The sequence below is a fragment of the Notamacropus eugenii genome, chromosome 1, assembly GCF_028372415.1.
Source record: "Notamacropus eugenii isolate mMacEug1 chromosome 1, mMacEug1.pri_v2, whole genome shotgun sequence".
NCBI classification, from domain to species: domain Eukaryota; kingdom Metazoa; phylum Chordata; class Mammalia; order Diprotodontia; family Macropodidae; genus Notamacropus; species Notamacropus eugenii.
This window is the reverse complement of record NC_092872.1, coordinates 451261131-451276468: the sequence shown is the minus strand read 5'-3', so window position 1 is coordinate 451276468 and position 15338 is coordinate 451261131. Positions and strand designations below refer to the sequence as shown.

The following is a 15338-nucleotide window of genomic DNA, read 5'->3' as shown; positions in this document are numbered from 1 at the left end:
GAGCCCCAGTATGGTTATTAAGGAATTCCAGTACAGGTCCAGGATCTCCTCCCACACTGATGTATAGCCTCTCCTTGAAGGCTGGAGTGCTACATATGAAGTGTACTCTTGGCCAGACCCAGTGCCATTGTCCTCAAACCTGCTTCCCTGTCTCTGTAAGCCCAACTGGGATGGACAAATGACTCAACAAGACCTTTTTTTTAATTTTCTTATCAGGCCTCAGTCTGGTCCAGGGGTAGGGACCTGTGACATCGAGGCCACATGTAGCCTTCTAGGTCCTTGGGAGTGGCCTTTTGACTGAGTCCAAGTTTTATAGAACAAACCCAGAAACAAATACAGCACAAAGGGGATTTGCTCTGTGAAGTTTGGATTCAGTCAAAGGACCGCACTTGAAGACCCAGTGGGCCACATATGGTCTTGAGGCCACAGGTTCCCCACCCGATTCTATTTTCTTGATCTATTTAAAGGAATTCGTGGGAGGGGGAGCTCACCACAGGGCTTTCTACCACTACCCCATCCTGACCCCACCCCTTTGCTTTTTCTTTCTATCTCCAAAGTTTGGTACACAATAAATGCATAATAAATGCTTATTAATACTGTCATACTTGGTTGATGTTGATTAGTTTTGCTGAACTGACTTCTCTTTTATTCTCTGATATAAAGTATGATTCATTGGGTAGTAAAGAAGGGAGATGAAGATAATATAAAAACAAAAGATAGCAATAAAAATTAAAAAGAAATTGAGGGGACTTCCTGGTCACATGAACAAGAAGACAGAAGACTCGACATTTTCTCTGATCCTTAAAACCTCTTACACTTTTCAAAATAATAATTATAAGAAGTAAAGCAACTGAAACTTTCTCCATAGGCCAAGAAACTTAGGTTATAATTTGATGAATAAATACCAGAGAAAACTAATCCCTAATGAACACATTCAGCACCCTCTTTCCTCCACACCCTAGTACAGGGACACCACAGCACGTTTCTGCTGTACACTCAGCAATTCCCCTGTTGCTGCTAGAGTTTCTGTCAAATTCCAACCCCTTCTCTCCACTACCACCACTTACCACCATACATTTTAAGGCAAGAAGCAACAGAACTCAATTCTGCCACCATTCCCCATGTGAAGAAGGCATAGGAAAATATAAATGTGCTCTGCCTGAGATAGCAGCAGGACCCAATCAGTAGTGTGCCAAAATGTGAGGGGATGGGGTGGGAGGGGGAGAGGGGAGTCCTACCAGGCCTGAAAGAAAGAGAACTAACATAAAACTAGGCCCAGTTCTAGCCCCACAAAAGTTATTTGGGGCAGGGAATGAGCCTGGAGAAAAGTGAATTCCCCAATGTGTGAAGAGACTGAGACAGCTTAGACAGCCCTCATAGGCTCTGATATTAAAGGAAAATAAGTCAGCAAGTGAACAAAAGGAGAATATATAAGGAAAAAAGACCAAAATTACCAAAGGTCTCAGGATCCAGAAAACTCATAAAAACCTCAAGCACAAGCAGAAAAACCAACTGGAAAAATATTAATAACAGAAAGGAGGACAGCCTCCAGGATATCTAAAAAGTCCAGATATCTCTGAATAAATATTGACAGACAGGGCCCCTTGAGGATTCACAAAAGCAAGATATTCTTTTTTAAGAGATATAAGAATCATGAGAGCAGATTTTTATGGTTCATATAGCAAACAGCAGAAATAATTTGCAGAATGAAAAAGCCTGAATCCATGGTGGTGAGTCTTTTCAAAGAAAAGAGAGAACAATTGACCGGGAATATAAATACAAGGAAGTGAAGGGCAATATAGAAGAAGAAAAGCAAAAATGTTAAAATAACATGATCTCTATGAAAGCAAAACATATTGATATTGAACACAAAATACATAGAGACAACTTCTCCCTGAAGAATGTGAAAACTAAAAACAAAACAAACAACAAAATCACCTTAACATGATAACACAAGAAATAATACAAAGTTGCCCTGAACTTCTGAACATAGAAGATGAAATTCTAATAGAAAGAACCCATAATCCTCTCTAGAAAGCAAACAAACAGTAATAAAACCCTATGCTGCAAACTCCAAGACATATGGAGGTCAAACTTCATAATTCCAATGACAAACAAACTCTGCAAGTGACTGGGAGAAAGATCTTGAAAAATAAAGGAAGATAAATCTGAATAATGCCAGACTATTCTATACCCACAGGTAATGGCAGTTCACAATGCAACCCAGTGACATATCCTGAAGACCTTAGCCCATAATCATCAGTGGACAGTGATCAATCAAGATGAAGTTCAACAGAAGAAACACATTTTAAGTATTCCTACCAACACACACACACACACACACTCACACACACACACACACACACACACACACACTATTTGCTTTCCAAATAGCAGAAACAAAAGAAAGGTAAACAAATACAGTAACCAAGGGAGCCACAAATAATGAAAGAAATTACCCCAGAAGAAAGAAAGAAAAAAAGATCTACAAAGCAAGAAGACAGAAATTGCTTAGAGGGATTCATAATACTTATCTTAGAAGCTTTAATTTCATGAGGAATATAAAGACCAAAGAAGGAATAAATAACTATAAGGATCATGAATATAATAATAAAAATCTAGAATAGATAGAAAGGGAAGAGAATTAATGGAGAGAATGAGAAAAAAAATTCTTTTTAGAACAAAGGCATAGTAAACCAAAAAAACCTAACAAAACAAACTGAAGGAGAGGTAAAAGAAAAGGATAACTAGACAAAAAGAAAAAAAAGAACAGATCAAGCAAAATTCCAAAACCAGTAAAAGAGAATAATGTGGGGAAAAGAGCCTATGGGAATAAAATTTCCTCAAACTTTTTCTTTAAAAAATAATATGTTTTGATAACCTGTATCTGATTGCATATTGTCTCAGGAAGGAGGGAATAGAGGGGAGTAAAGGGAGAGGGATAGAATTTGGAACTCAAAACTCTAAATAAAAATATTTTTTGAAATAGCATGTTTTTGCATGATTTTTATGTATAATGGGTTATCATATTTCTTACCTCCTTAAAGAGTATGGAAGGAGGTGAGAGGGAAGGAATTTGAAACTGAAAATAAATTTTTAAAATAAAAACGTAATATTGACATGTTTAACAAATTAAATAAAAATACAATACAACATCTAAAAGTATTATTTGTTTTATAAAATAGTCATCCCTCTCTGAGTGGGGAGAGGGGGCCTAAATACTGGGACAAATCCTGGTGATGTGAGAAAAACCCCAAAGGAGGGAAATATAAATTTAATTTTTAAAATAATAACATTTAAAAAAAGCAAATTGAAAAAGAAAACATTTTTCCAAGCTTTTTATGACTAAGAAACGATCCTAACAGAACTATGGACCAGTTTTGATGTAAGCATTTTAATTAAAATCCTACCCAAGAGACCAACATGTCCAAACCTTACTTCTTAAATTCAAAAACTTTCAGGAGTGCCATAACTATTAGGTATCTATTTACATGCCACTTTAGCTAAATAGATGTCACTGAAAATCACCTAAGCACAGTGGGGTTTGCAAGGCAAGTGCAAGAAAAAAATGTCCCTGTAAAACAGTTCATATTACAAAGAAACTCTGTAACAGATAATAGAGTAGCTTAGTCATCCTGATGATAGGAATTGTAGCATTACAAACACTATTCCAGGATTCCATTCATGTATACTATTTGCTCAAGTCTGAGGATGAAGAACCACGGAAGGTGGTTCATTATCAGAAGGGTTGTGTATAAAGCAGTAAAAAAAATTTCATTGTCACTTAACCCCTTCCAACTGTTCAAATATATTTACCTTTTGTTTTATCTTGTGCTTACATTTCAAAGATTCTACTACGCTGTGTTGAGAATGCTTTGAAATTGTCTATTCTATTAAAGATCCATTTTTCCCCTTGAGAATTACACTCAATTTGCAGGATATTCTTCCTCTTCATTGTAAGCATTTTCTGATCTTTCCGAATCTTGTGTTTCAAAGTTTTCTCTCCTTTAGAATAATTGCAGCATATAGTCTTGTATTATGTAGAATGGTACCTGGGTGCTTGAACTCTTTCCTTCTGCCTTTGACCTGAAAAACTGAATTTTGTCTATAATGTTCCTATGTATTTTCATTTGGTTTTCCTTTACTGTTACTGTACTCTCCAATCACTTAACACCTCCCTGCTCTTTCCATCCATCATTTGGTTATTTGTAAAGCACTTTGCAAACCTTAAAGCTCATGATGATGATGATGATGATAGCAGAAGAAGAACTTAAACCCAGGTCTTCCGAGCTCCAAGGCTAGATCTCTATCTACTCCACAAGCCTGCATCTCTTCACAGTAAACTCCTAGAAAAAGGTTCCTACGCTTGTTAACTATATTCCCTTATCACCTGCTTCTCATTACCTATTCAGCTTCAATTTGTCTTCTAACCCTATCATTTCAAATAAAAATACTCTTTCAAAGGTCACCAATTCTTCTAAAAATAAGTTTTTATTTATGTATTTTTTACATCAAAATAATTTTTCCCAGTACACCTTCTTCTCCTCCTCCCAATGAGCCATCCAGTATAACAAATAGGATTTCTAAGGACAATAAATAAATGAATGAATGAATGAAAGGAAAAAATCAGCACAAATGCTTAGTACAATGAAAAAAATCTAAAAACCAGTACAATACCTGTAGACCTCCCACCTCCAGAAAAAGGTGGGCTGGGAGTGTCCTCTCATATTTCTTCTCTTGAGTCATTAAATTTTGCTACATTCATTGTGGGAGAAGGAGGTGTGTGTGTGTGTGCATGTGTGTTCTTTCCATTTACATTGTGAAAGTCATGGTGAATAATGTTTTCTTGGCTCTGCTTACTTCACTCTGTAGCAGTTCATAAAGGTGTTTCCATGCTTCTCTATATTCATCACACTCATCACAATGAATAGTTTGCAATTCTTTCAGTAACTGTTTGGTCATACTCTGCCTACTTGTCTATTGTGGAATGCCAGTGATCTTTCTATTGCTAAATCCAGTGGCCTTCTACTAGCTCTCACTCTTCTTGACACTTCTATAGAATATGACATGGTTGAGCACACCCTACTCTGAAGCCTCTCTCCTGTCTCTATTTTTTGTTACACTGTTCTCTCTTAGTTCTGCCACCAATTCATTCACTTACATTGAGAAACAGAACTGCCAAGTAAACTGAATATTTGTGCCAGCCATTGGTGCTTTATCCTCTTGGTTGATGAAATGACTTGAAAACTGAAAGTCAGAATATAGCTTAGTAAATAAGCAATTAGAACAAAAGGAACTGCCAAGATTAATGGGACATTTTCATTGTATGCTTAGAAAAAAAAAACCTTCATTAGCTAGTTAACTGCATTTACTAGAATACTTTGGTCACTCTGAAATGAAAAAGTCTGTTGTACTGGATCCCAACTTATGTTCATAGACAAGATAGAAGTCGCTTCTTATTCCATTATCTAAATCATAGGTTTTAATCCTATAAAACTTGCTTAAGTCATACGTCCACAAGGAATCTAAGATACTTAGGGATGGCATGTGTCTCTCAGATACATACAAAAATATCCATGTAGCAATGGAGAATAATTATTTTGCAATAAGATAAACCCTTTCAGGATGAAAGTGTTCATTATTTAATGCTTCTAGATCACTTTGTATAAATCTCTCCTTTGTTTCCATCATTCCCCCTTATTACACTTTTATTTATCTATGTCTTTTCTTATTCCCTACTCCCTTAGAATGCAAGCACCTTGACAGCAGAGATTGTTACTTTTTTTGCATTAGTAGGCATTTTTAAAAGCTGAATGGAATTAAATAGGGGGCTGAAATATGTATATGAAAAATTACAATAAAATTAAGAAAATAAGTATGGAGGAAATTTCAGAGGAAAGTCTCAGAGAATCAACAGGAAAGGCATCAGAGGAAGAATGAGGGAGAATGTAGGTCATAAGAGAAAGAAATTAATGGAGGGGGTTGAGGAAAGCCTGTAAGGAATAGCCATAGGCAGTCCTTGAGGACAGCACTTGTATCAGTTCCTGCAGGCACCAGATAAATCAAGCAGAAGCAGAACCTAAGCTGGGGTTTAGAAGCTGGCCCACTGTACTATTGCTGCAGGACTGTTTACTAAGGAAAAGCTATTTAGCTTAGGGAGACCTCTTTATAGAAAAGCAATGTAGCCCTAAGTGTTTTTCTTGAATATCTTTGCTCATGGGTCTCTCTGGTTCTGTGTTTGTACCTGTAGAATTCTGAGGGATCAAGCAATGGGATCAGAAAGTGTAAATACCTCTTTCTAGAAATTTAGTAGTAAAAGGGAGACTGAGAATCCAAAGCTTTAAGGATATAACAAAGTCAAAGGAAAATTTTTTAGAATGACAGGCCTGAGACTGTTTGCAGGTAACAAGAAAAAAGGGGGATAGATCAATGGAGACAAGAGGGGATGGAATCAAGAGTACAAATGGAAGGGTTAGGTCTAACAAGGTCAAAGGCCTCCTCATCTCCTGAGGTTATATGGAAGAGAATATGGGAATAGACCAGGGAGGATATAAACTGTGTAGGAAAGGAATGAAGGGAACTTGGATTGGATAATTTCATTCTCAGTAAAGTAGTAGTTGACATTACCTCCAGCAAAAGAATAAGCTTAAGATAGAGTTAGGGGCCTGACACAAATTAAAAGGTTTTGAATGTCCACTGTGGGGAATGTAATACGTTACCAATACTGCTGGGGCACACTAAGGGCTCACTTGAGATCAGAGAGATAGAAGGGTAAAGGTGTATATGGGGGTGTGTGTGTTTGTGCATGGTCCTCTTTCAGCAGCACTCCATTGCTTAAAAATTGGAACACAGCATCCAGTATTGGGGATTAGCAGTGTAGTAACAGTGGAAGGTCAAAGAACTAGAGACTGAAAGCAATAGGAAAAATATTATTGAGGTGATTGACCATAGCATCAAAACTGTAATGGGTGGAAAGGGAAGCCATAATAAATGTGAAGACGTAGAAGGACAGGGTGGAACTGAGGAATAGAAGTCACAGTAATGGCTGATAAGTTCAAGAATAAGGATGTAGGAAAGGTGCAAGGACAGGATACTGGTCAAAGCAAAAAATTTAGTTTCAAAGGTATCTGAGGTCTCGGATGTGCCCACTCAGGAGGGTGGCAGGAGTAGAGTGGAGACGGTGGTAATAAGAGTTGAGGAGGTTTAGAAACTGAAAGGACTGAGATGGGCTAAGTATGAAATAAGAATCACGGCAGCAGCTCATAAGGCAACTAAGTCAAGTTTTGAGGTCCTTGAGGAAAGTAAGAGACTGTTCTGGAGGCTGCTGGATTACAGCAAAAAGCATAAGGATCAATAAAATCATATGGCACAAATTTCAAAGGAAAAAGGCTATTAAGTGACAGCAGTAAAGCAAGGGTCTGAATATGGCAGCAGGAAACAGAGAATGATAACAAATGTTCCTGATCTCTAAGTCAGGAGAATGGAGAGAAGTCAGTCAATAAACATTTGCCAGGTTGCTGCTCTGTGCCTGGCACTGTGCTAAGCAGGACTGCCAACACTAAAACAGGGGGCTGAGGAGTGTGGTTTCCTCAGAAGAAAGCTAGGTTTTAGTGAGCATAAGGATACAGAAGGCCTGTAAGAGGAAAGGATGAGGGATGAATGGAAATTTGTTGATAGTGAGGGAAGGGATGGCATGAGGAAAAGAATGGAATTCTGGAGGTCAAAGTGGAAATGTAAAAGGACAGGGAAGCAAAAGCTGAGATGTATCAGGATGGGAATATAGCAAGGGATAGCAGAGGAGCAATTATAATTTTGGATTTTTACATGTATGGTTAGAAAACAAGACAAGGAAGTGATGAGGGCTTGAGATGGGTCTGAGCTGGTTCCAGGTGTTTTTATGGAGAACTCCTGTGATAATTTTAGTGCCTTAACTAATAGCTGGCACAGGTCAATTTGCCCGGGCATAAATCTGGACATGCCCTCTGCTCAAAGTCATCAGTGGTTCCTCTTTAGTTTAGTATTTAAGGCCCTAAATAATCTAGCATGACCATACATATACAGTGTAGTAGACAAAGGGCTAAACTTAAAGAGGATATGAGTTAAAATTCTCCCTCTGAAATTTACTAGCTATATAACTATGGACAAGTCATTTTAAAGCCTCTCTCTGTCTCAGTGTCTTCATATAAAAACTAAGGATAATAACTCCCATAGAACCTAACTCACAGAGTTGATACGAATCTCAAATGAGAATATATGTAAGGGCAGGGGATCATCCTAGACAATTACCCCAGCCCACTTAAAAGTGCTAGAGGGGCTACAGGAAGACAAACTAAGACAATGTTGAGCTTTCAGTACTGAATCTGTGTTAGCTTCTATGTGAAGAACCTCCCAAGATGTCTGTGTGTATTTATAAAGAAGCCACACACATGCTCTGGGAGAAGAATCTGAAGTGTAAGCCTGCACGGAAACAGGCCCCTATGGAATGTTACCAGATGAAAGGCAAAATATTCCCAGTCTCCAGGACTGGAACAATAGGGGATCAGGATCCTCAATGAAATTTCGTTGGGTAGAAAAGCTTCAGGGTAGGAGGACATGTTTTCACTGTCTTACTAGAAAAGAAACCCCCAACTCACCTGGGATCTGGCTGTCAAAAGCCCCGAAGTCATTTCTAACTCATCAGTGCTCACCAGTTGGGCAATAACAGATTCTTGAGAGGGAAGAACTGTGAAAGAGAAAGGAGCTTCCTGAGGGTTAGACACTTGCTCTGTGGTTCCCCAACTCACCACTCTACAATGCTCACAGGGCAAGCAGGCGTTAATACCTCTACCCCTCCTGGGTCTTACAGAACAAAGAGGAAGGTCAGAAGGAGCCCATAAATAGCACTACCCAAATCCCACATCAAATAAAGGATTCAAAGATACCACCATCTGGAATCCAGGCTCTATCCTTGTGGTCCTAGCAGATTTTAGCTAAGTATTTAGCCACTGCCTACAACCCCAACTAAAAACCATCTCAAAAGACTACCAGGCCAGAGGAGGGAAAATGCTAACAGTTTTTATTAAGATGATCTTCACTCATTTTTACAGCATCTACAGAAGTTAAAAGTATTCTGTTTCATGCTCCTTGCACAAAATTCACAATCTTATAAATCCCCATTTCTTCTCATCCCAAGCCCCAAGGAAAACATCACTAAAATATATTGAAATATCCTGCCTTTGACTCCTTCCCAAAACCATCCGCTGGTGAGTAAAGCATGGTCGTGTAGTGAAAAGTACACTTTAGCTTCCCCAGGGAGTATAATAATCACCTACTTACGCAATCATTCTAAAGGAAAGGCAATTCCAAGTCAAATAATGAAAAGTGCTTTTCCGAAATATTATAGTTTACTCTGGCAACTAGGAGAGGAAGCAATCTCCTCTAGTTAATCCACACCTCCTTCCCCTCTCCTTTCTCACCTCTGTCCCCAAGCATCTGGGTCAGATCCACCAAGATCATCCACTCCTCAAAGGTGTCTAGATATCTGATAATCACCGCAGTCTTACTTACTCAAGCAGAATGATCAGGAAACGTTCAAGCATCAGCGTCTCCAGGACCTTCTCCTCCCTGAATGTCCGACTAGAGGTCTCCTGCTTGCATCTGCTCCTGGGATCTCCTGGATTATGCAGGTCTGGAGTCTCAGAAGGAAAGTCACCTTAGCTGAAAAGTTCCCTCTGGAGCTGAGATTTCTGAGCTCCTCAGCAGGATCAGATATCTGCGGTAGTTTTGCAGGGCTGCTGTGGGTGAGAAGTTTCAATCAAGAGAGGGAATTTAGCAGCCTCAGTCACAGTCTGAGACCTGAAGAGCACTGGAAAGACAGCCAGAAGACCAGATGTACAAATGGGCACATGATGAATTGCATTCATTAAACAAAGATCTAATTCAATTCAATTCAGCAAGCATTTAAGAACCCATAAAGTGTAAGACTTTATGCTACTCTTGGGAATACAAAGACAAAACAAAAAACAGATCCTGACTTTAAGGAGCCTCTACTTGATTCTACTGAGGCAATAACAACATGTATACAGATAAATAAAAGGTAATTTGGGGAGGGAAGGATGTATGAGGCATATTAAAGGATCTAATGGGGGACTCACTGTATTCAAAGAAACCTATGGCAGCTGCTGTGGAGGATACAACAATGAAAAAATCCAGGTGTCTGACCTCAAGAGGCCTAAAATGTCAGAGGGTACATGACACTACAGTCACACAGCCCAGACAGAACTCCTTTAATGGACCCTGAAAGATGGACACATGCCATAGCCAGACACAAGCTAGGGATTCTTCACATACTGACACAGACATACTGACACAGATACAGTGAGCAGCTCTTTCTACACAAAAACACATTTGTAAGTTTCTTTGCACACACGTGGACATAGACACACTTCAGATTCTTCAAATTCTCAGACAATATATCTTCTTCATTCACGCAGATCCTCTATGGGTTCATGTCAAAGATACATACACCATAGGTTCTTCACACACACACACACACACACACACACACACACACACACTGTTGGGTCCTTCACATGCTGCGGGTTCATTTCACAGACACACCTGGAGTCCTTCATACACTGTAGGTTCTATACACACACACACACACACACTCTATACACAACTCTATAGGCTCTTTCCACAAATACAGGTTCCTTACACACACCAAACACACAAAAAGGTAAGCTTTGGGTTCCTTTGACACAGACTCACATACAAACTGTAGGTTTCTCACATGTATAGGCACACAAACATTGTGGATTCTTCAAATTGAACACACATATTCTTTCCCCAGACATGCAGAGATACACTGTGAATTCTTCAGGCACACACACAGACTCATTGATACTTTACACAGATATACACATTGTAGGCACTCATACAAAAACCCACTGCAGGTTTTCCACACAGATATACTATGCTTTAAAGTAACAAATATAATGCAAGTACTTCCCATACATGCACATATACATATATATGTATATATACATGCACAGATACATGTATACACATATATACACACATATATTTCCATCTATCCCTTGCAAATGTCACATGTAGGCATAATTAGTCCTTGGTATATAATGAAGACACACCAAAGTCTTTACACAAAAAGACACCTATGAATATGGGGTGGAAACAGAGAGAGAGGGGAAGGAATCTTCCCACACAGACAAAGGCCTATTGCAACTTCCTCGCACTAAAGGGTCTCAGAACACACATATATACACATATGCACTGTCATGTGATTTTAACTTGTATACACAATGACACACAAACTGCAGGTTCAAGTACACTCACTAACTACAGGTTCTACACTACAATGTGCCTGTAAATGTGACACATATATACATACTTCACGTTCTTTACATATACTGTTGGTATACACACATACACTACATACATACTACAGATTCTTTATACATACTGATACACTGCTGGGTCTACAGACACGCCAAATACACACACTCTGTATGTTCTTCCTATAGTCAGAGGCATGCACAGACATACTTGGGGTCCACACCATATATTCAGGCCCATTCACAGACACACTGAGGATTCTTCTTCCCCACACATAGACCTCCTACAAGTTCTTCAAATATAGACACACACAGGCACGCACATTGTGGGTTCATCTCACATTCAAAGACATGCACAGAAACACACTGCAGCTTCTGAATACAGACACATGGAAGATACTTATTTTAGAAAAGTACATAAAAACATACTGTGAATTCTTAACATAAAGACACACAGCCAGGCACACTAGAGATGGTTCTTCACACAGAAACATATACAACAAAGAGATAACCACAAGTTCTTCACACTCAGATACACTATAAGTTCTTAACACATGCACACACATAGAAGGAGGAATGTCTTCTACATGGACACATACATACAAACTGTGGGTTCTTCCTACCAATGTATACACACACATAGATATACACACCTCTTTTGAGTTCTCTCCCCCACCCACAAAGATACAAATACTTGGGCTTCTCCCCACAGACAACATGGGAGTGGATATCTCATACACAGAGAGAGGCACCAGGGGTAATTTCATTTTCCTCACCTTACAGATGAGAAAACTAAGGCCCAGAGAGGAGCAATGTCTTGCCCAGGGCTACATAGTATGAGGTCACATTTGAACTCAGCTCTTCCTGACTCTAGCTCTAGCACTCTCTCCACTGTGCCACCTGATTCATCATATCTACAGTCATTCTGGCCAAACTATGGGGAGATTCCTCACAGTGAACTTTCTTCTCACACAGTGACGCATTCCATATCTTCTTAACACACATAAACACACTCTTCAAAAAAGCTAGCACAGATATACCTGGGGTTCTTCAGAGTTCACAGAGAGACAGTAGATTCTTCCCACACACAGACACTGATACCTGTGGCTTTTTCACTTGCACGAAGACCCAGAAATATACCAGAGTTCTTCTCACACAAAGATACATACCACATGCTCTTCATATGCACAAACAGGTCTTCATTCACACACTGCATATTACACAAACACGAACATACCCCATGTTCTTCATACCCAGTAAGTTCTTCAAACACAGACATTATGGCAAACACCCTATGTTATCTCCACACAAATCCACAGTGGTCTTTTTTTCACATACCCTAGCATATAATGGTTTCTTAACATATGTGCAAATATCACATACTGTTCTTCTTAAGGACACACACATGCACATTGAGGATTCTTCACATGTATACATACTGAGCTCTACACAAACTTTCACAGACATACTATGAATAAGACACATAATAGGTTCTTTGAAGAGATATACAAAGAGACATTGGCACACACAAACATAAACCCAGCAGATTCTGCCAGACATAGAGGTGTCTCCATATGCAAAAACACCTAAAGAAACCTACCACAGGGTCTCCACTATTACACAAACAAACGCTGGTTCTTCACAAAGACCCACAGAGATAGACTCCTGGTTCTTCCCAGAGACAACTTGTAGTTTTCGCACACACACAAATACAATCATACACAATTTTTAACATAGAGAGAAAGCATTGACAGTTCCTCACAGACATACCTGATTTTTTCCCCCAACTCAAATCTTTCAGTTTTATTCCCTCCAAGCCCCTTACACTAACAAACTATAACTTTGTTACACACTCACACCCACTCACACATACATGTAGGTTCTTCAGAGCAGACTGACTCAAAGGGGGTTCTTAACAGATACACTAACACAATGCCAGTTCTTCAGTGACACACCATATGTTCTTCTGAACATACACAGAAACTTAGGTTCATGAGAACATAATCTTACTTCATTTTCTCCACACACTGAAGGCTCTTCACACATAAACACAGGAGGCTTTTCACATACACAGAGACACCAAGACAAAGGCACACTGAAGGTTCTTCTCACACACATAGACTGTGGGTTCTTTACAGTTACAGACACTCAGATTACTCACCCATAGATAGTGAGTAGTTTTTTCACACATATACTGACAAATAACCATACACCAGACCCACAAGAGGCTCTTCAGAACACACTGATTCAGCAGGTTTTTCCCAGACACAGATATAGGCATACAGCAGATTCTTCATACAAAGAGGAAAAAAAATCAGCAATGTGTACTCTTCACATAGAAAACAAAGGCACATACAGACATATCATGAATTCTTGTAAACAGAATTTCTGCCCTGAATTCCTCAGAACACACAGACACTACTGTAGGCTCCTCACCCACAGACACACCCTTTAAAACACAAAGATGTGATGTAGATTCTTCACAAAACAGCAAAGATTCATAAGAATGAAGCCATAACATGTGCTTAAGAACACACATGATATTCTTCAAAACACACATGCTACAGGTTCTTTACATACACACTCACAAAGCACAAACATGACTCTTTCTCTGCTGGAATCATGGGGGGCAGCGTGGGGAGAAAAGATGAACAGCTGCCATTTTCCCCAGAATCTCTTCTGAAAAGCCTGACTGGAGACAAAAATACCTAGAGAAGGTGGCTATAAAAAGCTTCAGAAAATATACAGGAAAGTTATTTATAAAACTGCTCAAGTCTATCATAAGAAATAGAGAAGAATATATAGAAATAAAGTTCATTTGGTTATAAAGGCACAAAATGTTCACAGCGACTATGTACCTGATGAACCCGAATGAGCCTCTGATCAGAATTAGAGGTCCATAAAGTACTGCACCTTCTGCGTCTTTACCATATCTTCTGATTCCACATTCAATAAGGCTTGAGGATGCTGAAGACTATGAACCATCTATTACCCAAGGTTATCCAAACCCAAAGTCTGCAAATGGTTCGACTTACAAATGTGATTGTGGCAAGATCAAGAAACAGTTAATTACTCTGACTAAAATGTTACTGCAAAATCTGATAAATATGGAATAATCTTCATGAAGAATCTGAGCCATGAGATCTATACTGCAGACAAGTACTTCAAAGCTGTCAACTTCCTGTAGCCCTTCACACGATCTCACCATATAGTAAAAAGAAGAAAGAAACAACGCATTTTGTGGAAGGTAGAAACACTAGTGATAGGGAAGACCAGAACAACAGGCATGTTAGAAAAATGAACTAAATGTGTCTACAATGATTATTTTTTTAAACTTATTAAAATGTCTGTTATAAAATGGACATGCGTTGTGGACACGTTTCTGATTAACTGTTGTTCTGACCCCATCCTTAGATCTGAAGTTCAGGCTAGGGACTTAGAGATAAAAATCTGAGAGAATGGACCACAGAATACTGGGTGGCAAGTGGATATAAAAATCACTAGGACTACTTAAGAATATTGCTGCAGACATGGATGGAAGACTATGCCTCACTCCCAAAGAACATTTATGTTTCCTGAGGAGAAGCTGTTGTTCCTCTACCTGTATGATACAGAATATGTATAAATAGAAAACACATTTTTAGTTCTAAGGAATGTTTTGACAAAGTTATTGATGACACAAATATCCTTGTTATCTAAAAATTGTGATTAGAATGGAATTTTAGATATACAAAAACTACTATAATAGTTTGGATTCTTTATACATACACAGAAACAGCACATTCTTTACAGAGACACAAACTTAAGGTTCTATATACACACATACACACAGTAGTATATCAATCAACAAGAATTTATTGTGTAATTACGATGTGCCAGATCCTGTGCTCAGCCCTGGGGTTACAAAGAGAAGCTGTCCTCAAGGAGCTTCCTATATTTTCATGGAGGTAACAACATGTAAATAATCAGTTACATAAAAAATACACTGAGAGTAAATGAAAG

At 38.8% G+C, this 15338-nt stretch overlaps 1 protein-coding gene across 1 annotated transcript in view; it reads right to left on the bottom strand.

Annotated features, from left to right (window-relative positions):
• LOC140518325 (uncharacterized) overlaps nt 1–15338 on the bottom strand; it is an 80960-nt gene that overhangs the window by 9232 nt on the left and 56390 nt on the right. Inside the window, exons 9-10 of the mRNA XM_072630368.1 lie at nt 9547–9552; nt 8634–8722 (exon numbers count right to left, since the gene is read on the bottom strand). Of these exons, the coding sequence (XP_072486469.1) occupies nt 8634–8722; nt 9547–9552 (95 nt within the window). The remainder of the gene's footprint in view (nt 1–8633; nt 8723–9546; nt 9553–15338) is intronic.